This window comes from Typopeltis vanoorti, chromosome 5 (genome assembly GCF_054136105.1).
Source record: "Typopeltis vanoorti isolate ZY-2024b chromosome 5, IOZ_Tvanoo_1.0, whole genome shotgun sequence".
In the NCBI taxonomy this organism is placed as follows: Eukaryota; Metazoa; Arthropoda; class Arachnida; order Uropygi; family Thelyphonidae; genus Typopeltis; species Typopeltis vanoorti.
In genome coordinates this window covers 62,296,644-62,321,533 of record NC_143553.1, presented here as the reverse complement: position 1 = coordinate 62,321,533, position 24,890 = coordinate 62,296,644, and the positions used below count along the sequence as shown (strand labels likewise).

Genomic DNA, 24,890 nt, shown 5'->3' with positions numbered 1-24,890 from the left:
GTATTCATGACAACAGTGGACTTACCTTTGACAGCCTTCCAGATGACAATACTGGTGTTGGAAATGTAGTGCTTGCACTTCTGAGAAGGGTATATTTAAAGGAGGTGGTTTTGTACAAAGTTGGGCAATCTCAAAATGTAATTTATTAGCTTCATCTGTGTGTAATTCTCTTATACCTTTTTCTAGATTTGCCATGATTTTTAAATATGGTATATGTTGAAGGGACATAGCAAAATATGGACCTTTTGACAAAACATTTAGTTCATTTGTTAGTGGTCTAACAAATGATTAATTTAGCCAGAGACATGTAGTGAGGTATTGTTCACAAGGATGGCAAAATCAGAACTCCATGGTAGACTCAGGAAGATAAACAGGCAGTGAAGATGAAAAGAAGAAAGCATAATGAAAGTTCCTGGCAAGTAAGTTAGCTTGTGCTCTTAAAGAATAATACAGAGAAAACTGAAAGAAAGCAAAGTCTGTATAAAACTAGCTAAACAAAAGTCATGGGAACACTTTGGTAAGAATATAGAAAATAATTATCAGGAAGGTGGAGAAATATTCTGGAAGCTATTGAAAAAAACCTTAGAAATAGAGGAAAAAGTACAGTAAATGGAATCAGATTTGATAACAGTTAAATAAAAACTGAAGATAAATATTTCTAAAGTGACCACATTGTTTAGTGTTACTACTTGGAAAGATTGCTGAATGAAATAAGCAGTGACAGTACAGTGGTAGAAAACCAACAGGAATACAATCAAGAATATGAATCAATATTTGAAATAGAAAAGCCTTCAAAAACCTTAAATGTGGAAAGGCAGCTAGAGTAGATGACAGTCAACCAGAAATACTCAAATATGGAAACAAAAGTTTTACAGTGGCTATACTGCATAATTCAGAAGGACTTGTCAGAGGGTCAAATTCCATATGATTAGAGTAAGAACTCATAAAAATGAATGCGAGAATTATGGAGGCATTTCCATACTGAGTGTTCCTGATAAGATTTATGCAATTATACTTAAACAGCTAAGAAAAGTTGTAGAAAGGAAGCTTAATGAAGAATAAGCTGGGTTTAGAGAAGTTGTCCAGATCAGATTTTCACTTTGCAACAAGTAGTTGAGAAATCATAGGAATATAACAAGAATTTGTATTTAAGTTTCGTTGAACCGGAAAAGGCATGACAAACTGCAAAGAGGAAAGCTGTTCAAAATGCTACAAGTATATCATGGCAATGGCAGATTATATCAAGCAATACCTCATGTGTATTTGATTTTAAGTCAGCAGCTAGAATTGAAGGTACAGGAAGATGATTTGATATTAAATTAGGTGTGAGACTAGGATATACATTATCTCCACTGTTATTCATCATTTATATGAATCACATTATGAACTCTCAGTCATTGCATAAAGTAATTAATAAAAAACCATACAGCTTCACTTCAGCAAACGTAAATTACATAAAAATAGTGAATATCAAAAGATCCAACATTAATTCAAAGCTGAATGTATGCAGAAACTATGAAAGTTTTGCAATTTTGACTACATTGAATTAGAAGATTGTATTGGATTTATGAAAAATACAACTCTGATATTTGAAAGCTTTAGTACTTTTTGCTCTCTTAAAGTTTCTGCCTGGTCTCTGAAGAGAACCAGCCAGTTTGAAAGCTATCAGGCCAATGAAACCTTTATCAAATGCACTAATAAAAGTGCAAATATACAGATGCTTGAGAAGCAATCTTCTCATAAGCTCTTTTGTCAAAATTACTAAACTTTTAGTTTCTACATACATTCGGCTTAGGATCTTTAATATCCACTATTTCTATACTGCTCACATATTTGGGTGGCACCAAAATGCACTAAGATTGCTTGATGTTATCCAGAAGATGGGAATCCAGTTAATCGACGATCCCTCTCTCACAGATATTTAGTTGCCATCTTATGCTTGCTCTACAGATACCTTCACAGAGAGTACTCCATTGAAAATGCCAATATCATTCTTCCACTTTCCTTCAAAATCATATCAAAAAGTGCACTTGAAATTGAAACTTGCTGAAACAATTACTCAACCTCCTCTCTCATTCCATCTACTTCTGCTCTATGTAACAGATTCTCTCACTTCACATTCAGCTGTTAAAAAAGTGAAAATATTCCTTCTTTACCCTCTTGACACACACACACACACACACACACACACACACACACACACACACACACACACACACACACAAACTAATATGAAAGGTAGGACTTTATGACCTTTCACGTATGGGTCAGATTTAAAAAAAAAAAAGTGGATCAATGCAGTTAAAAGTGCCTTAGAAGACTGAAATATAAAGCTCTCACAATGTTAGATTCCTGGCAGATAACAGGCTAATTTAGTGGAAAAAGTATCGATAGGACATTAGTAGTAATAATAATGCAAACTCTTCATGTAGTATCGTCTCTGCCCCTTGAGGGTATGTATCAGGAATTTGACGTTTTCACTATACCTCCGAGTTCTCTAATAAATAGTGCATAACAAATTGCAAATAAGAATGAATCTGCATAATTAATTTGTCTAAAGGCTTACACAGGGATTTATTTCAACAGCAACAAAGCCATAATATAACAATCTTAATTCATGTTAGCTGCTGAAAATCCCATTTGCAACTGCCCCCCCCTTTAGGTTAAATGGCAAATGCAAGTCAAAAGAACCTAAGACACTTTTTTTTCTCTTATTTGGAACTGTTTCCACTTTGTCTTGCTCTCTGCTTTTCCAAAGCATGTTGCCCAACCCCCTTTTGACTGCACTAATCAATCCCACATAACTTTGGATAACATCAGCTGGAAATTCAAAATGTTTTAACTGCCTCCTTTCAATCACCACACCAGATAGGTGCATTTTATATAAAACAACTTTTTTGTATAGCATCTTTTCTTTATAATATTTACTAAACGTACCTATCATGAACTTATTGAAGCTTTTATTATTTCACTTATTATAATTTCAAATCTATCACATATATATTATTTCATGACAAATATACAGAAGATATGTATAACAGTTTAAAGAGCACAAAAGTTAATAGTTAATTAAGTTTGTTCATTTAACTTAAAATCTTCAACTGAGAAATTTTACAGCAAACTCACTATCACAAACTTACAAGAGGGACCACAGGATGACAGGATATTTTATTACAGCAACCTCTTTTTTTTTTCTTTTTTTTTTTTTTTTTTTTTTTAAGAATAGCAGTGCACCTACTGGACCATGGTCAGGATTTTTTTTTCTTTTATTACAATGCCATTTGTTCTAATAAGAATGAACCATATCCCAATAATGAATTAAACATTCACAAACAAACAAAAATTCTCAGTAAGAAGACATTAATCAGTATCTAAAGGAATTTTACCTCATAAACTAATTCATGATGAAAATGAGGCACCTCTAGTTCTTGAAGGCAACGAGTAGCCTCCGTAACATCACCTGATGATAAGTACTCTTTCAATAAGAGCTGAATCTATAAACATGAAAATTGACATTTAACCACTATTTACAGCTGCATGTATAATATATAATTTGTATGTATTAACTAGAAACAAATTATTTCATAATGAAAAATTACAAAAAAAAAGCTACTGCTTAATCACTTTGGCTAAGTTTACTTTATGTGCTACCTTATTTTTGTAGTCTACTTTTCAAGTAGAATTCTGCCAAATAAGAAATTATATTCAATTGAGAAATGTCAATAATTTATAAACACACAGATTTTCGTATCAAAGGGTTGAAGTCACATGTAAATACCGGTTAAGATAAATTAATTATATTTATTTTATTTTATTTTTTTCAATGAATTCATATTTAGTTTTCCTAGTTAAGACCACAACAGACTTTAAAAAAGAGTGACAATTAATGAACGTGGTATACAGATCACACAGGATGAATTAAATAGACTAGCAGTATGGACAAAGGATAACAGCCGTCATTTTAATGCAAAAAGGTGCGAGGTGAAGCACTTTGGAACAATGAGATCATAAGTGACGTGCTACATTGATAGAAATAGTCTGCAGGAAACTGAGCCCAGGAATTTGCATGTGATGAACATACTGACATGCAAGGAAACAGAAGTTTCCTTGCAAGTCACCTCGGTCCTCTGGAACAGCCTTCCTCATGAAGTATTCCTTTTTATAGTGTCGCATCTGGACTATTGCACACAGATCTAGTACTGGATTCCTTGGGAATGATGACAAAGGTGGAGAGGATCCAGAGGTGAATGACCAAAATTGTAAGAGGTCTATGAAATGCTTGATGAGTATAGTTCAAAGGTCAATGGACCATAAACAATAGTTGATAGATGGAAAAAAGAGGATATGATATCAAAAATCAGATATGTTAATCTCAGCTCTCTATGAGTTTCTATAGCTCAGCGAGTATCAATGATGCTCTTTGGTTGGAAAACCATGGTTCAAATCCTGTGGAAAACAAGAAACATCTTTATATGGGCTTTTCAACTGAAGGTGTGGTAGTTAAATCTCTTTTGGAATATAGGGCATTTCATCCCAAAACCTATCATTTTTCAGCTGGCAAAACAGACAAACAACCATAAGAATATATGAAAGTCACAGACATAACATATTGTCCTCATAGCTTGAAGCCTACCTATCCATATCCTAAACCAGCATGAAGACATCGCAATCAACAATGACAATCAATGAGGCTTTTCTTATTTCTTCTATCTTCTCCCCATGTGACCTTGTGTACATCTTTATGTCAGAATGTGGTGTCAGTAATGACTTGTCCATATCCCAGTGAGTAAAAATCTAGCAGATACTGTTAATTTTAGCTTTGCCCTTTTCTCCAAATTTTCCCAAAATGTTCCTATATGCCTGGTAAAATATATTTTCTACTCTGCTGTTTAAATCTCCGACATGCAATCTTATGGTAGAATAATCTTATGGTTTCCAGCCAGGTTGGCCGAGTGGTTAGTGTATCTGCTCTCCAGTCAAAAAGCTGCAGGTTCGAATCCCACCCATGGGCATGGATGTTTGGGATTGCCTGTGGTAGTGATGGGCAGCAGATGGCATTGGTGTAGTTGTGGTTAGTTGTAGTTGGAGGATTTGAGTTATGGAGACAGTTGTAGAGCAGGTGCCCTCCCTCAATGAGTCTTTGGACTCCCTGGAGGCATCACATAATAATAATAATTTTCTTATTCAATAACACAAGCAGACAGGATTTATAACAAACAAAACTAGTTCTTTAGAAGCAGAGCAGCACATGTATGATGAAACCTCAGTCAGCTTCCAATAACACCGCCATGAACAAGTCCAAAACATATGTCATCTACAGCAGAAAAAGATGCTATTAGCTACTGAACTCTGCCCAACAGTGAATATTTTAAAACAAAAATTTAACGTGCAACTTCCTTAGCTCTGCAAGAAGCATCCTCTGCCCACCTGAAAGTGACTCCATGAATACAGCAAACCTCTGGCCAATAATCTTATGCCAGCATGATCAACTTTATCCTGTTAATACAAGAGCAGCAGCTGCCTAGCATTCCTTTACCCCAAATACACTTAAACTATTTCTTGTCTTCATCTTTCATTCTGTCTACTCTGTCCTCTGGAACAGCCTTCCTCATGAAGTATTCCCAAACAACTACAACCTGCAGCTCTTCAAATAAAACATCAATTAACTTCTATCCCAGTGTTCACCTGCACCCCACATGGCACTAATGTGCCTATAGATCTTTCTACCTTTCATGTATGAGATCAATATTAAATAAAAATAAATTACAAAAAAAGCTCGCCATCTTATTAATAATGACAAAGAACTTCAATTTCTAACAAATCTCCCTACAAAATGGCTAAAATAAACAATCCTCCACTCCTGCTTGCCTGCCAACAAATTATACATTCTTGATGAGAAATGTTATTTTTCTTCCCCATGCTGGTTTCATTTCAGAGAAACTAGCCCAAATTCTTGAGTATAAAATTAAAAGTATTTCTCTCTCTCATCAGACAATTGCTACTTTAATCTTTTAAAACAGAACCAATCCTCTGAAATATGTAGGAGTTTATAGCCTGTGGTGTAACTAACTGCAAGATAGCATACTATGGACAGAGAGAATACCAGAGACAGAGTCACAGATCTATCTTATTATCTTCAGCTCACCCATATGAGCCGGCCTGGTTGATCAAGTGATTAGCGTGTCCACTCTCCAGCCAAGAGGCTGCTAATTCAAGTCCTGCCATGGGCATGGATGTCTGTAATTGTCCTACTAACTCTGTGTGGAAAGATAATCTGCAACCCTACCACTTATTCTAGCAGAAGCCTTCACTCCCCAAACCTGGTAAGGTACAGGAGTGACCATATGATATCTACTGACATCAAATGTGATTTTTTTTTTTCCACCCACAACATGATGCTTAACAGAAGGACATGAAGCTCTATGGAATGATTTGGAAAATTCTGCTTATGACAAAAATAGAGGAAAATCTGGGAGTCTAGGGGAATGTTATTAGACTATGTATACTTGAATATAAACCTCTGCATTAATCTGAGTGCTTCCTAGCTATGGTCAGTTAAACATGCAAAACAAGTTGTCATTGCTGTGCTAATCTTCAAATGTCTGCCTCTTAAAATTTTATGTTCATTTCATGTGATATACCATGTAATTAGAACAAAACTTGTGTTGTTTACTGTTTGTGAACAACACAAGTTTACAATTTATATAATTTTGTGCTTATCTCATTCCAGATTTGTCATATGAAAACTTTACAGATAAACTAAGAGTAGAAATTTGCTTAATGTAAAATTCTAGTCAGGAAAGTCTTAAAATCCTTCTAATAAAAAGGATTTTAAGGTTTTCAACCTGCTATATTATTATGGAGACGTACAATCCAATTTTTAAGACTATTGTATTATTATGGAGACCTATGGTTTGTTCTTATTACTCTCCATCCAGCAAGCTATGGTTTTGAGTCACACTGTGATGTGGATGTTTGCGAATGCCTTTACTTGGAAAATGAATATCATAATTTAGTGTGGATCCCTACCCCCCCCCCTTGCTTATTTTAAGACTACAGTGACATGAAGTTGCATATTTAGTCTCGAGTTCACTCCCCCCACTTTGTTTTTCCCCTATGTAAAAATGCCATGGTGCTTGTCTGTGTTCATTCTGCTCCTCTAAGAATTTAGCATGTGTAAGTGATTGTATATCACTAAGTGTTCTAATGAAGGAACCGAGTTTTTTCAAGAGCTAAGTGGATCAGAAATTTGAAAGGGTTTAAATGTGCAGATTTCAATGTTGAAATTCTTGCTACCACCCCAAAACAACCCCATAAATCATACTATTTTGTAGCAATGAATGGATATGCTGTTTCGAAATGATTGTTGGACATTATGGCTAGGATTTGGATTTAGTAAGGTTTATTTTTTCCTTGTTTATTTATTTTTTTAAATAAGGAGTTAAGGAGTAAAAGTGAGCTTTTTAAATGCAGAAACTTACATGATCAGATAGGGAATGTGCAATTAAGGTATGCAAGAAAGATAAAAAATTGTTTTATACCACAATGAATAGTATGTGTGAGTGCTAGTTGTCTAGCACTAAACAGAAAAGAGGCTCAAGTGGACAAAATTGTACAACAATTGGACTGTTGAGAAGAAGGTAGTATTCCCAAATGAGAGCCATTTCTTTGTCCAAGTAGAAAGAGAGTATGCTATGTTTGCAAATCAGCAGCTGAGAAGACTCATTCCTCCCACCTTTAACAAGCTCGTCAACACCCAGATAAAACGGTGTTCTGGGGTAGTTTTACATATGACTGTCCAGGATTACATGTGCCTGTTGACAGTATGATGGAAAGTGATCAATACATAAAAATGGAGAAAAGCGTGGTCCTACAGATCCAGAAAGACAAAGAACTCATCTTCCAACACAATCTCGCTTCATGCCACACTAAAAAAAATGAAAGAGATCCTCAAAAATCACAACTTCCAATTTGTGGGCCATAGTAAAAAAGAGACTTGAAAAATTAAATTGTGATACAAAGTATAACTTAATACAATCCATTATAAAAGTAAGGTTTTGAGATGCAGAAATAAGAAAAAAATGTGTTCCATTGGTAGAGTCCATGCCTAAGTGAATTAATGAATTTTTTTTTTTAGGAACAGAGGAGCGCATAAATTATTAGTAAAGTTGGAGTTTAATTTTTGGACTCATTTTCTTGTCTTGTGAAATTAATTTTTCTTTAAACTGAGTGTTAAGATTAATTTGTTTACTACTGTAGTTCTGAATGCTACACATCCATCCAATAAGACTAAGACTGATTAAGAATAAATACTAGTAGTCCAGTGCTAAGAAAGCTCCCCACTTAACCAAGCACAAAAACATCGCTAGGACCTTATCTCTTCTAAAACTTATAGAAACAGCTCTATAAGTTTTCATAATACGGTAATCTCAAAAACAGTGCTAAGTCTCCATAACAGTATGATATTCCCAATAACAAGCTTTCAGACCTTGCTAAGAAAGCCTGAAAGCTCCAGGCTTTGCTAGGGAAAAAACAGTGAAACTTTCAGCAAATAATCCCCTCCCTGTCACCAAGACAGGATTTGCATTAACAGAAAAAGTGACAACTTCCTGGGACCCCTGCTCTAGAGACCACACATAGGGCTCTTTCAAGCTGCTTCAGGTTTAAATTATCTTCTAGTTACATTCCAGTCTCATACATAATTTACATTTTTATGAATGGATATAAGAGAACCACATTAAGAAAATGATGACATTCCTGCACAAGCAACAGTTACTGTAAATATTTACTCTTGAACTCAGAGGGACTGAAATATCAAGGTTAGAATAATTTTATTTCAAATGCATCTTTCTTTGCAAATTATTCAAGCTTATATCTATAAAGATGAAATGGACACAAATTATCCTTCTAATAATATATAGTATATCACTGTATAATATTGGAAAACGAAGCAAGTAACTGTTAGATGCATCTCCAGGATATGTCATGTGTCTGACAGGATTAAATAACAAAATCTTTGTCAAAATAGGATGCACATCATAAGAAAAAAGTGTCTTCAAATATGTTTTCAAGGCTACATTTGACCATTATGAGTTACTACAGCCATCAATAGGCTCCGAAGACCATGATAAATCTATCCTAGTATCACCAGTGAAGAAAACATAAGTTGGATCCAACATATAAGCTAATGTTCAAAGTATTGCAACATGATCATTGCAGATTTGTATAAATGTTTATTCAATTCCTTTTATATAGTGTTTATGCACCATGCTTAATGAAACAGATATTTCAGAATTGCCACAATTTCGCCATATATAAAAATAATTCACATTATGAGTTGAGTGCCTGTCAGTCAACATGCAACAGCAAGAATAATTCTTTGCCAAAAAACCTACTGCAGGTTTCTTGCCAATATGATATGACAGACATATGGAGAAACCTAACAATGGCTGCATTAGATCTAAATACCTTAATAAAGTTGTTGACAAGAAAAAAAAACAACAACTTCATTTCTACATGAAATTTGGTTTTAGTCGAATTATAGCCAAAGCAATTAAGGCAATTCCAAGCCAATATGCTTTAAGTGCAAGTGCTTTCTGACAAGCATGCTGGTTTAGCAGGATGAAAAACCTGAGTTTTCAGGAAAAGTAAGAAACCTGTCTTCATATGAGGATAGCTAGTTCACTTTGTACGAGTGGACAGACTTATGTGTTCGTCGTACATGTTGTTTATTTCTTAACGGCATATATTAGAACACAGAGAAATAAGTAAATAATTAATTTATTAATTTATTGCTGATATTTCGCTGGTGATATAACTAGCATCTTCAGAGCACAAAACACAGTTTGTCACAATACGCAAGACAATAACAACACGGTGTAATCAATGGACTAGTTAAACAAAAGTGTAGCAGCAACACAAAGACTAGAGTCCTGATTTTGGCACCCTCTATCTGGAAAAAAAAAAAAAAATTGCAGCTATCACATAAGACTAGAGTCCTAAACAGAAAAAACCGGTACTAGTTTTTTCTTAAGATGACTGTCTCCCAGATTTTAGGCAAATTTATACAACCATATTTGTTCAGATTTGGAGTGTGTTTCAGGGCTTCTGTTGCCTCTAAGAACAATCTCTCCGACTTATAAGATCTTCTGTGTAGTACTTTTGTGTTCTTCCAGTCGATCCTGTGTGCAGGGGTATCCAGAGCATGGTCTGCTAGGCCCGACTTGCCATATGATAATGCCAGACGCATCTTTTGTGTTCGCTGATGCGGATGTTCACAGTTCTTCCTGTTTGACCACAGTAGGCTTGATTACAAGAGCAGAGTACTTTGTAGACTCCTAGATGTGATAGAGGGGGAATGCTGTCCTTTGGCGAGCGGATAAGGGTTGCAAATTTGCCACACGGTCTGCATGTGGTGCGTAGTTCATGTTTATTAAGAATTCTTGCAATCTTTTTGGATGTGCCTTTAATGTATGGGATGGTGACTGTTTTGTTGTAGTTCTCTGGGGTGGATAGTGGGAGGGGTTTCTTAGGAGCGTTTAGTATTTTGTTTATCTTATGGGGATTATAGCCATTGGCCAAGAAGGTGTGGCGTAAGTGAGCCAGTTCAGCAGCAAGAGCATTGTCATTGCTCTTGCTACTGAACTGGCAGATTGCTCTCGCTCTGTGGGTTAGCGTTTTTAAAATGCCATATTGTTGAAAAGGGTGATGGTGTGATTGTTTGTGTAAATATCTCCCTGTATGTGTGGGTTTTCTAAAAACTGAAAATGATAAGGAGCCATCTGGAAGACGTGTGATAAGTGTATCCAGGAAGGGCAGACAGTTATTAGCTTCCATTGTAAAGTGGATTTTTGGATGCTAGCTATTTAAATGTGCTAAGAATGTTTCCAATATCTCTAGGTCATATGGCCAAATAGCAAGCACATCTTCAACATAACATAGCCAAAGTGTTGGTTTGAGAGTGGCTGTATTGATTGCTAGTTTTTCCAGGTGTTCTATGTAAAAGTTGGCTGGGGTGGGGGGGAGCCTATGGCTGTCCCATCTATTTGTTTGTATATTTTTACTTTCCATGTGAAATATCCTGCATGTATTGTGAATTTGAATAGTTGGAATATATCAGGGGGGGAAGAGTGACTTCAGTAGATTGAGGGTTTCTATTAGTGGTACATTTGTGAATGGTGAGGTGATATCAAAGCTTACTATTAAGTCTGAGCTTTTTAGGGTATGGTGTTGTAAGATGCTTTTTAGGTGGGCTGAATTTTTGACATAGGAGGGAGAATTGTTTGTGAGAGTGGCTAGTAGCTTAGCTAAATGTCTAGCCAGTTTGTATGTGGGACTATTTATACTGTCCACATATCCCGCATAAGGAAATCATTGCTGTAAAAGACTATAGAATAATAGCCAGATTATCATAACAAAAGCAGACAAAGGAAATGCAACTGTGGTGATGGACACAACAGAATATGAAAACAAAATGCACACTGTTACAAGATCAATTAACATACAAAATTATAGATCGCAATATCACCAACACACAAAAGAATAAAGGCATGTAAATTATTGAAAAAAGTCACTTCCTGGCCCAAAGCCACAGTAAACAAACTCAAGTCCTTCCATGTTAAAACACCTAGGATTTATGAACTACTCACCACATTCAGACCGTGTGGCAAATTAGCAACCCTTATCTGCTCACCCAAGGACAGCATTCCCCCTCTATCACATCTAGGAGTCTACGAAGTACCCTGCTCATGTAATCAAGCCTACTACAGTCAAACAGGAAGAACTGTGAACATCTGCATCAGCGAACACAAAAGATATGTCTGGCACTATCACTATGGCAAGTCGGGCCTAGCAGACCATGCTCTGGATACCCCTGCACACAGGATCAACTGGAAGAACACAAAAGTACTGCACAGAAGCTCTTACAAGTCAGAGAGATTGTTCTTAGAGGCAACAAAAGCCCTGAAACACATTCCAAATCTCAACAAATATGGCTGTATAAATATAAATAAATCTTAAGAAAAGACTAGTACCAGTTTTTTCTCTGTTTAGGACTCTAGTCTTATGTGATAGCTGCATTTTTTTTTTTTTCAGATAGAGAGCACCAAAATCAAGACTCTAGTCTTTGTGTTGCTGCTACAATTTTGTTCAACTAGTCTGTTGATTACACCATGTCGTTATAGTCTCTCGTGTATTGTGACAAACTGTGTTTTGTGCTCTGAAGATGCTAGTTATATCACCAGCGAAATATCAGCAATAAGTTAATAAATTAATTATTTACTTATTTCTGTGTTCTAATATATACCGTTAAGAAATAAACAACATAGTTCACTTTGTATTGAGTTGTATTGAGATCAATGACATCATCCAATGGGATTCAAACTCAATCTTTCCAACCAAAGGAATCAGTGGTATTAATTAAAGAGGCCACATGAATGGAACACAAATTTAGGGTAATTTAACAACAGCAACTACTTTTGGTGAGTGTTTCAATAAAGATATTTTACTTATAAGTACAATTTTATGCCACTCTGTCAAAATGCAACTTTCAAACAAAAAAAGATCACAAATCAGAGACACTCCAAACAATGAGAAAAACTAATATAGTGAAGGCGTATATTATATTCTTTAATATAAAATTAAGGCAGCAAGTTTTTTTTTTTTTGTGTACGTAAAAATGCAACTAGTAGCTATAACAATTAGCATCACATAGACCATAATAAAAAAAAGTAGGATGATGATGTCAACCTACTTAAAACGAGCTTGGAAATCCTTTTATATATACTGACAACTACAACTTATTCATAATAACCCAAATCAAAACTAATTACACACTTTTTTCACAAGATATTTCACAGGTCTCATTCCTCCACCCACACCCCAGACATTGTCCAAGCGAACCATTCCATGAGTCATATTTAGAAGTGTATCAGCATGCCCAAGTGACGATCTGAAAGAGAAGAAGGTTAGTTTCAAAAGTGTCTTATTATAACATTTCAAAGCAAAAGAAACAATTTCATAACTAATAGATAAAGTTTACCATTCCTTGGATTGGATATTAATAAAATATTTAGATAACAACATAACCATCATGACATTCATTTCATATTTAAATCAGGAAGGAAAAAATTTTCCGAGTGTGAATGAACCCTGTTTTGCAAGTTGATAGCTTGTTAGTTTCAACTAATTTCTCGTTTATTCCACAAAATATTCCAAGTGGTTACCTTCTGTACTAGCTATGAGCTTACTCTGCTATCTAATTCTATTTGTAATTTCTATTATAAATAGAATTGGTATAATTGTTAGGTATACTAACAATTATACCTAAAAACAAACATTTGTTCTACAGGTTCACTCCCTCCATGAAAATGCAGTTATTTTCAAAGTTTTTGTCTACCAAATTTCTTTATCATTATTTAATTTAGAATTTTAGAGGTTTATAATGAGATTTATTTAAGAGACTAAAAAATAATGCAAACATCATTTAAATTAATGTCATCTGCAAATTACAATCCAAACAGATGAATAATAGCCCAGCAACAGTGCACAACATTGCTTTATATGTGATCAAAAGTACACTCCTGAATTCCGATTTATGACAAACTATGCTGTATTTACACCATATACCGTATATGTCAGCATATAAGACGACTCTCAAATACTACAGAAAACCCCCTTGAAATCATGGGTCATCTTGTACAGCAAGTATAAAAAAGGGAAGCTTAATTTCTTGGATGAACATTTAGGTAGTTACAATACGTCATTATATAAGAAAATAGGCAGTGTTTATAAACAAATTAGATTAATTTTTTGTTACATAAATTTATTTAAAATATGACAATAGATGTAAGTCTTAAAAAACAAATAATTATTTAATCTCAATTTTCATATTAATTTTCTTCATCTACTGAAAATAGATCTTCAGATTCATTGTTTAAATGATCGTCATATGGATCCCAGTTCAAATCCAGTGAACTGATTTTGTTTTCATCATCATCAGTGTCCCACAACAGATAATCTTCTGTACCATCCATAAGATAAGAGACACACACTTTTTAAATGATTTTATTACAGTATCTACTTTTACTTTATTCCATGCTTTGATCACAAAATTGCACAACATATCAAGTGATGCAGCACACATAGATCCACCGTTTGTAAATGATTTTTCACCACTCATCCTCCAATTTTGTTTTCATCATCATCAGTGTCCCACAACAGATAATCTTCTGTACCATCCATAAGATAAGAGACACACACTTTTTAAATGATTTTATTACAGTATCTACTTTTACTTTATTCCATGCTTTGATCACAAAATTGCACAACATATCAAGTGATGCAGCACACATAGATCCACCGTTTGTAAATGATTTTTCACCACTCATCCTCCAATTATTCCACTCTTCTCGCATGTAATCTTTAAATGGTTTGTTCAAGCAGACATCTAGTTGTTGCAATATAGAAGTTAAACCACCTGGTATAACAGCAATTTTTGTGTTATTTTTTCTAGAAGACTTAGTCATATCCCATACTAATAAACTGCGTTTCTTCATTATACCGCCTGGTCGTGTGTTCCACATTTATCCGTAATTTCACACCATTTCCATCCATCCTTTTTCATGAAAATATACAAAAACACCTGAAGGAAATTTTTTCTTAGGTTTAGTTTTACATTTGAAGATGATCATTGGTTTTAACTTGGCTCCATCAGCCAAACATGACAACACAACCGTAAACCTTGTTTTTTTCATGACCTGTACTTAGAAATTGCAAAGTCAATAATTAAAATTAGAGCTAATCACTTTTAATTAGTAATTTTAATTTAGTAATGTAATTCGCATAAATAAGAAATCTATGCTATGCAAAAAAATAACGGATATAACAATAATACCTACCGTTGCATTAATACAAGAAAGAAGAAATTGGGGGGGGGGAGGGGGTCATCTTATACAACCGATGTAAGCTTAAAACCTAAAAATAGCCTAAAATTTAGGCCTAGTCTTATACGCCAGTCGTCCTACATGCTGACATATATGGTAATTAATATTTTCAACAACTTTTCCTTGACAATTTATTTAAAAAACTGTAAATAAATTAGACAAGACAAACTAAGAAAATAAGTAACAAAATGATTAAATATTTCACTACAATTAATCATTTCCCCTTTGCTCCCAAGCAGTAAAAATAAATGAGTAAGCCTTGATTGCGATAATCACCTAAAATATTTAAAAACTTTTAATTTTTTTTTTTCCTTTCTATTAACACCAATCTGAAGTACCCCCACCCACCCTCTCCAAATTACTCCTTTCCAGGATGGAAGAGAGAAAAATGTAAAACCTACTGTTAAACAAAAAAGAGCACAAAAGCTTTTTGCAAGTAATCAAAAAGAAGGATAATAAATATAATTACTTTCTACCAAGAGGCAAATGGTATTTGCCTGTTAAACTATGTTTCCAATGTGATGAATGAGGGTTGTTTGAAAAGTTTGGTAAAACAATAAGTTAAACACATTTTTTTTTTTTTGGAAAAAAAAAAATCACCTTTATTTCTCAACTTAGTCTCCATCGAGCTCTACAGATTTGGTCTAGCAAGTTTCCATTTTTTTTATCCCATCTAAAAAGTAGGATTTGTCAAATTGTGCAAAATAGTCATTGACAGCCTTGATGACATCCTCGTTTGAAGAAACGTTTTTTTGTGCGCCAATCTTGGTTGTTTTTTTTTTTCCTTCAGTTCTTCTTTTAAATGGTCCAACAATGATGCATAATATTCCTGTTGTTGTCTTACCTTTTCCAAATAGTCTATCATGATAATTCCATATGCAAACAATTTATCAGGTTACAATGACAGAAAATAGGACTCATCCTGTCAACCAGAAGTGCCCAAAGACTCAGTTCCTTGGACAACTGCTCAGAGTCTGCCAGCTGAATATAGAAGTATCAGCAGGGCTAAGAGTGAATGTCTTACTAGACTTCATGACAACAAAATTGACATTGCCATCATACAAGAAACCCATATAAGCAATGAACCACAACTACGAGAAAGAGGCTCCATTCTAGGTTTCAATCTTATGGGAGCAACATACCATCAGATGTATGGGGTAGCCACCTATGCCCAAAACTCACTTACCAAGGTCCATTTATTTCTGCCAGCGATCTACCATTCTACCATTATTATAGAAGTTAACGACTTAAAAATAATTAATGTCTACAAGCCACTATCTACAAGTTGGCCTGATGAAGTTTTGCCAGCCTTACTGCATCCTGATAATAGAGAAACTGATCCAAATGGTGTCAAGCTATCCGAGTGGGCAAAAGCAAACAACATACAGCTGATTTTCGATCCCAAGGACTTTTAACTTGGCTAGATGGAATAGTGACACCAATCCTGACTTATGTTTTGTTACAACCCTTCAAAGGGGCCTCCCAGTGCCGACCAGCCATCGTGGTTTTAGGAAGATTCCCACACAGTCAGCACCACCCTGTTTTAATTGAGGTGGGCCCTCAAATCCCAACTACTGAAATTATACCAGTGACAAGTTGGAAAATTGAAACAGCTTTTCATCAGATCTAGATAAAAATGTGTGCAGGATTCCACTACAACCTTATAACTACCAAAGATTTGTGAACTGATACACAAGTCAGTTCTGGCCCCTTTTCTATTCAAATTTGTATATTTCTGATCTTCAAAGGACAAGTCTAGAAAATTTGCATATAATAATTTATGCATCAGCATTCCAACACCAGAACTTCTGTACTATAGAGCACATACTAACAGCTAAGACTGAAACGTGCTGTTTCCATTTGAACAACAGCATGGCACAAGAAAGACATCTTGAGAGTGCCACTAAATGGGAACATACTACCGCATAATTTTAATCCAAAGTATCTGGGCATAACCCTGGACAGAACCCTCTCCTTTAATAGACATCTCTCTGATATTGCTGCCAAACTCAGAACTAGAAATAATATATTGAATAAACTTGCCAGCACAACCTGGGGAACATGTGCTCCCACATTAAGGACATCTGCTCTGGGCCTCGTTTACTCAACTGCTGAATACTGCTCAGCTGTCTGGCTGAACAGTGTGTACACGTTAAATTAATTGATACTCTGTTGAATCAGAACTGGTAAGGCTACTAGTTCTGAGCCACATACAACTGCCACAACTACGATGCCAAAACAACCTTATTCACGAATATAACAAAATTTGCCAGAACCCACTGCTTCCTATACACTCTGATACTGACAGCTTTACATCATAGAGGCTAAAGCCAAAACACCTGCCTTTTATAACAGCACAACGACTTATTACTGAGGGCTATGATGCGACAACAGCATGGCACATGGAATGGACTGCCAAAGCCCCAAAAATCTGGCAGACTGTCTTTAACCCAAATAGCCCTCCATCAGGGTTCACACCAAACTCATTTTGTGACTGTGGTGAGGATAACCAAACTATACAACATATGACATTTGACTGTCCTCACAGAGCCTACATGGGACCAGTAACCGACTTTATAACAGTTTCTACAGATGCTGTTGAACTTCGACATTCAATTTTAATTTTTATGCTTATTTGTATATTTTTATATACATGTATGACTACAGTGTCACTTCACACTATTGTCTTGTACGTGGCTTTTTTTGTGTGTGGTGGCATATGCATGTATTCTTCTTCTTCTTAGCCAAACACTAAATAAATAAATTCCTTGAAAATCCCAAAAAACGGTGGCCATCACCTTCCTAGCTGACAAAATGGTCTTTGCTTTTTTTCGGTGCTCTTTCACCAGGCACTGTGTAGTGGTGGATCCAAATTTCATCTACAGTCACGAATCGATGCAAAACATCTTGCAAATTGCAATTAAACATCACCAAACCTCAAGGGTGCTAAGCCAATGTGTGAAGGGAACTGGAGGTGAGTAGCTGTAGTGGTGGTGGTGTCCAAAGTTGTATAATGAGGACTACTCGTGTCTTTTCCCATGCGTTTTTGATCGACAGTCAATCGCGGCACCCATCATGCATACAGCTTTTTCATGTGCAATTTTTCGTGCAGAATATTATACACCCATTCAGTTGAGATGCCTACAATCTCAGCAATCTCATGCACCTTCATTCAGTGGTCTTCCATAACGATACCATGGATTTTGTCAATCATTTCCTTCATAGTGACCTCAGTCGGGCGTCCGGAGCGTGCTTCATCTTCAATGGACTTACAAGCATGTTTAAACTCGTTTATCCAAAAATAAATAGTCTCTAATAATGGTGCAGAGTCCCCATTAACGGCATCCAACTTGGCTTTGATCTGCGTGGCCATCCACTTCTTTAAATAAAAAAGTTTTATCACCGCATAAAACTAGTTTTTCTCCATTTTTAAGAAAAATGCGAACATGATCGTTTTAAATGTTTGCCAAACGAGAACTACGTGTCACATCTAGCTAAAATTTTACCAGGGGTCATGAAAAAGATGTGTGCTCACAATGGTATGAATAAATGAATTGTGTCGCCGTCTATTGGAAATTTACTAAACTTTTCAAACAACCCTCATATACTTACCAAGCTTCACTATGCCATTCTTGAAGTGCTTTCAATCATTCTTTAAACTTCATAAATAAGTGGTATGTCATTATACTCAGTAAAATAATAATGAATAATTATCCTTTAATAATTTTCAATAACACCATTTAGGATCTTTTATTTCAATAATTATAAATTTACACAATGATACTTCACACTAATGAAAAACTATTACTTTCAAACAGTTTTCAGAGAATTTCTTCCTGGTCTCCAATGAGAACCAATAGTTCAAAACAAATGTCAGGCAAGAGAAACATAAGAAAATTCTTTTTATTATCAACAGACCTCCATGGAGTCAAGAGACTCATCATAGAAGGTCCCACTCTCACATGCACAGTTTATCATACCTCAACTTAAATGCATTCACTTCCTCGAACTCACACTCTCGGACAATGCATTTCAATCACCCACCACTCTGCATAAAAATTATTAAAACACTTAAGGAATAGAACAACGTAGTTAAGGATATAAATTAAATTAAACTTTAATAAATATTTTCCGATATTTCGGCAACGTCACGTTGCCATTTTCTTTATGGAGACCTTTGAAGAAAAGCCTTAGCCTCTGCCCCACAAAAACCAACCATATGGCTTCGCTACGTTGATGATGTGTTCGCTATTTGGCCACATGGCTCTGAAACACTTCTCTCCTTCTTAACACACTTAAACAACCAACACCTCAGAATCAAATTCACTCTGGAAAAAGAGGAAATCAACAGCCTCCCTTTCCTAGACACACTAGTCACCCGCCAGCCTAATGGATCCTTGGTTTTCTCAGTTTACAGAAAACCCACCCATACAGGCAGATACATTCACCAACAATCCCCCCCCCCCCTCACAACAATATGGAGTAGTGAAAACACTATACAACAGGGCTAAACTAATCTGTTCAAACGACTTGGCCCTAAACACTGAACTAAATCACATCCTCAACACTTTCTCAGCCAATGGCTACCCCCCCAAAAAAATCCAAAAAATATTAGAACCTACAAACCACAGATCCCCTCCCCCCCACCACAACAAGGATTACTCTAAATCCATCACCATTCCCTACATCCGAGGCACCTCGGAAAAGATTACCAAAATCTTAAAAAAACATGACCTGACCTCCTGTTACAAACCTTACAGAAAATTGGCATCCCTTATCCTCTCCACTAAAGACCAACCACTTCCTCTAGACCTACCTGATGTTTACCAGGTCCCTTGCAGTTGTAAACTGTCTTACTTTGGCCAAACAGGCAGGACTGCGAATATCAGAATTTCAGAACACAAGGACTACATTAGTTTTCACAAATACAGTCATTCTGGGCTTGTGGACCATGCTCTGGATACACGCCACAGAATACAGTGGAAGAAAGCTACAGTGATACACCGTAGCAAATACAAATTTGAAAGACTCTTTATGGAATCAGCCTCAGCCCTAAGAAATTCTCCAAACCTCAACAAATTTGGTTGTATGCGACCACCCCAAATTTGGGAGGCCTACATCTACAGACCTTCAGCCCAACGGCCAAGAACACCTACTTAGCCTGCTAGAGGGCACCATCAGGACTGTTAGGAGAACAATAGCTTCATCTCTTCATGCCCAGTTTCTGTGTTGTAGTGCCTACATGCACGTAACTTTTTTGTAAGTTCCTTTAGAAAATGGCACGTGACGTTGCCGAAATATCGGAAAATATTTATTAAAGTTTAATTTAATTTATATCCTTAACTACGTTGTTCTATTCCTTAAGTGTTTTAATAATGCATAACCAACGTATAAGCCTGTCTACGAGAATCTGCATAAAAAATCTACTCCTTATCCCCCTTGTTCATACCCACTCTATACAATTTATACAAATAGTCTATAAAAAATCTCATCCACATTAATCTGGTAATTACCCCTTATCAACTTATACGTCCCAATCATGTCTTCCCTGTTGCTTCTATCCACTAGGCTCTGTAATTTGCATTCCCTCAATCCATCCTCATATTCCACATTCCAGAGACAAACTTAGTAATTAGTCTATATGTAGCCTGATCAAAGCCTTATACAAAAGGAATCAAAACATCCTTCCTTCTGCACATCAGTGTTCTCTGCATCATTCCCATATTCTGCTGTGGTGTCCTCACAATTTTAGCAAAACTGTCCACAAAATTTCAACTCCCTATCTACCATCATCCCCAGATCTTTCATCTCCTTCAACATCCACATTAATCCTATGCTCTGCATCCCATCTTTGCTTTCCAAATTTTAAAATGTCACACTTTGCAACATTAAACCAACATCCCCAAAACACTCGCCCATTCAGTCTATTTAGGTCCTCTTGCAAAGCTACAACATCTGCTCTACCTCTCATAATGCTCCCCAACTTTGCATCATCTGCAAACTGTATATCACCATTGAAGAACTTTCCAATATCATTTACATACAAATTAAAAAACAATGGTTCCAAATCAGACCCCTGAGCATGCTATTAGTGACTTTTCTGTTCTGGAATATCACTCTCTACCTCCCCCCCCCCATACACAGCCCTGATGCCTATAAGACAGCAAATCTCCAATCCAACACACTAATCTACTATCCAACCCCATCTATTCCAATTTAACTACTAGTTTGCCACGTGGCAATCAATCGAAAGCACTTGCAAAATTTTAATATACATCCCCCTTGTCCAATGTATTCATGACCTTCTTATAAGTAAGCAGATTACTAAAACACAAGCAAACCTATGCTGTCCATTAAAAAGAATTCTATTGCTGTCAACCCAGTTATGAATCCTTGTCCTCACTAGCTTCTCCAACACCTTAGTCACCACTCCAGACAAGCAGATTGGCCTATAATTCAAATAGTAGATATAGTATTGTCGTCTTAGTCTTATCACCCCTTCCCCCCCTTTATGAAGCAGAACAATTTATACAAATATTACCATCTTTCTACTCCTTTGGAATGTGGAATAATCTAAGACTCATGTTAAAATCATAAGTTAAAGATGTTAACTCCCTGGAACATTCCCTCAAGACATGTAGTGATATACCATCAAGTTCCATGGTGTTGTTGACATGACATTTACTCAGTTCTTTATATACCTCCTGTTCACTCACAGTCGTTGGTTCCTCTCCCATTCCTACTGTTCTCAACTGCATTATATTACAGTCACAAGGATGGAATACTTTAATGAACTACTCATTAAACACTTCTACTATATTTTCCTCAGTGTTTATCATTCTCCCATTATCAATGGTCAACATCATCCTCCCATAATCATTCTTCCTTCTACTGGCCACATAAACCTATACAACACTTGCCTCAGAACCCTAAGGATACAAACTATCTGGAGGCATGCTAAAATGGTGGCCTTTCTGAAACCAGGCAAAACTCCAACTAAAGCAAAATATTACAGACCTATATCATTACTCAGCAACCTCTAACCCTATAATGATTAATTTTGAATAGGCTACAACCCCTAATCGAACCCCATCTTATTGCTGAGCAGGCTAGTTTTAGAACAAGCAAATCCAATACATTACAAATTCTCAACCCCCACTCAATATATAGAAAATGGTTATGAGTAAAAACTAGCCACAGAAGCAGTCTTGTAGACGTAACCATAAACCATCTCGCACTCAGAAATAAAATATACGGAATAACTAGAGACTATCGCCTTGTCCTCCTAATCCAATCACTCTTGGAAAACGCACTTTTTTGTGGATGGGAGAAAGTGGGGGAGGGGTAGAAGATCTGCTGGCATCCTCAAAAAAAAAAATGGCCTCCCCAGGAAGTGTGTTATCACCATTACCTTTCAACATCTGTGTCAATGATCTCCCCATCTTTCCAGGAACTAGAAATTTTATCTATGCTGATGATCTTACCATAGCTACTCAATCAAAAAATTTCAAGTCCATTGAAACTACTCTATAACTTGCCTTAAAATAGTCTAACCACATATTATAGCAATAATCAATTAAAACCAAACCCCTTGAAAACCCAGACTGGCCTCTTCCACCTTAACAATAAGGAAGCCAACAGGAAGCTACTTCATTCTTACTTCCTCCAAATGAGGTGCAGACCCTGGCACACTGAGATCTTCTACCTTGGCCCTCTGCTATTCTTCTGCTGAATATGTCTGCCCTGTATTGTCCAGATCCTGCTGAAATACTTGACCTAGCACTGAATGAAAGCTGTGCTTAATTAAAGGATGCCTAAAACCAACACCACTAAGAAACCTGTATACTCTGGCTGGTATTGTGCCCCATTCAATCTGAAGATCTGCATTCTCAGCTGACAAAAAAAGCAGACGAATCATGAGCACCACCCCACTATATGGTCAGACTACAGTGCCCAAAAAAGCTAAGATCCCAACATATTGGGTTGGCAAATAAGTTCGTTCGGTTCATGCATTAGTACAAGTTTTTTTTTATTATTATTATTCTGGGCAACTTCCAAGGAGTCGACACTCATCGAGGGAGGCCCTAACATCATGTAAAGAACAACTATTCGACATTCACACAGTATCTATCATACCTCGCCTTGAACTCATTCATGGTCGTAGCACCCACAACAGACTCTGGCAGCTTATTCCACTTATTCACCACTCTCCAAGTAAAAAACCTAGCTCTAATATCCCTGCTAACCTAATTCTTGCCCAGCTTCCATGTATGGCCCCTAGTCCTCCCACCACCAGTCCTACTCTCAAAAATATCTTCTGGATTAATCTTATAGAAACCCTTCAGTAATTTGAATGTCTCAATCATATCACCCCTTTTCTGCCGATCGACCAATTTTTGCAACCCACAAATCTTCAACCTGTTCTCATAAGGTTCATTCCATAGACCTGCTATCATCTTAGTCACTCGTCTCTGGATCCTCTCCACCTCCTCCCCATCAAGAAGAAACCCTGGTGCCCATATCTGGGTACAGTAGTCTAGATGGGGATCTTATCAAGACTCGATACAGATGAACAATAACTTGTTTGTGTCTGCTTTTTTCAGAAGCCAAGTGATTTGATGAGCTGATTTAGCCACTTTTGCAATGTGATCCCCAAAACTTCAATTCCCTATCCACCAACACTCCCAAATCCCTGGCCTCATCAATCTCCTGGAGTACAGTTCTACCAATGTGATATACTGCTGCTATTCTTTTCACCCCAAAATGCATAACCTTACACTTTGTCACATTAAATTGACATCCATTTTCCCTAGTCCAGTCCTCCAAACTATCCAAATCATCCTGTAAAATTTTGGCATCCTGTGCACTCACAATTGCTCTACCCAACATTGCATCATCAGCAAACAAGTGAACACTTCCTCTCAGATCCTTTCCTATATCATTGATGAACAAATTGAAAAGTAATGGTCCAAGAACAGAGCCTTGCGGCACACCACTAGTCACAAGCCGTCTTTCGGATTCAACTCCTGAGTAAACCACTCTCTGGTATCTCTCCATCAACCACCCTCCTATCCATCTCACCAACCCTATATCCATCCCCATCTGCTCCAGTTTACTGATTAGAGTTCCATGTGGTATCCTGTCAAAGGCCTTGGCAAGGTCCAGTACAATCGATGTAAACCCACTGCCCTTATCCAGTTCAGCCGTCACTGTGTTATAAAATGTGAGCAAGTTACTGAGGCATGATCTACCTTCACAAAACCATGTTGTCCCCCATACAGTATACCATTTTCATCTATCCAATCCTGTATTCTTTTCTTGACTAATTTCTCCAAGACCTTGACAATGATTCCTGATAAGCTAATCGGTCGGTAATTTACAACAGCAGTCTTGGAACCTCCTTTATGCAGTGGAACTATTTTTCCCTCTTTCCACCCCCTCGGGACTAACCCAGACCCGAGACTCAAATTAAACAAAATGGTCAAGGGTACTGACAATTCTTTAGACGCTTCACGTACGACACGAGCTGGTATATCATCCAATCCCACAGATGTGTTGACATTGAGGTTTTGCAATAGATTACTCACCTCCACTTCATTCACCACAATTCCCATTAATGCCGCTTCACCTGTCGCTATTGTTGCGCTATTGAGCAGTTGAAAGGCGACATTTCAACTAACCTTTCAGTGAATTTTCGTTCAGCCTACTTCAGTTGCATGTGTGTGTAACATATTTTTAGAAATGGAAGGAAATAACGTACATTACCAGCATATTTTGCTTTTTCATTTCAAAAAAGGCAAGCGAGCTGCGGAGGACCATAAAAAAATATACAGCATATATAGGGGATGGTGCCTTAACAGAATGCATATGGTGGTTTACCAAATTCCATTCTGGAGATTTCGATGTCAGTGATGATTGCTGCAGTACTGAACATATCCCATACAAGCA

General features: G+C 36.5%; 1 protein-coding gene across 2 annotated transcripts in view; it reads right to left on the bottom strand.

Moving 5' to 3' along the window:
• LOC150106469 (programmed cell death protein 4-like) overlaps nt 1-24,890 on the bottom strand; it is a 183,392-nt gene that overhangs the window by 53,082 nt on the left and 105,420 nt on the right. For both annotated transcript variants that reach the window (XM_090393143.1, XM_090393144.1), the window contains exons 6-7: nt 12,835-12,949; nt 3,387-3,494 (exon numbers count right to left, since the gene is read on the bottom strand). In XM_090393143.1, coding sequence (XP_090249269.1) covers nt 3,387-3,494; nt 12,835-12,949 — 223 coding nt within the window. The remainder of the gene's footprint in view (nt 1-3,386; nt 3,495-12,834; nt 12,950-24,890) is intronic.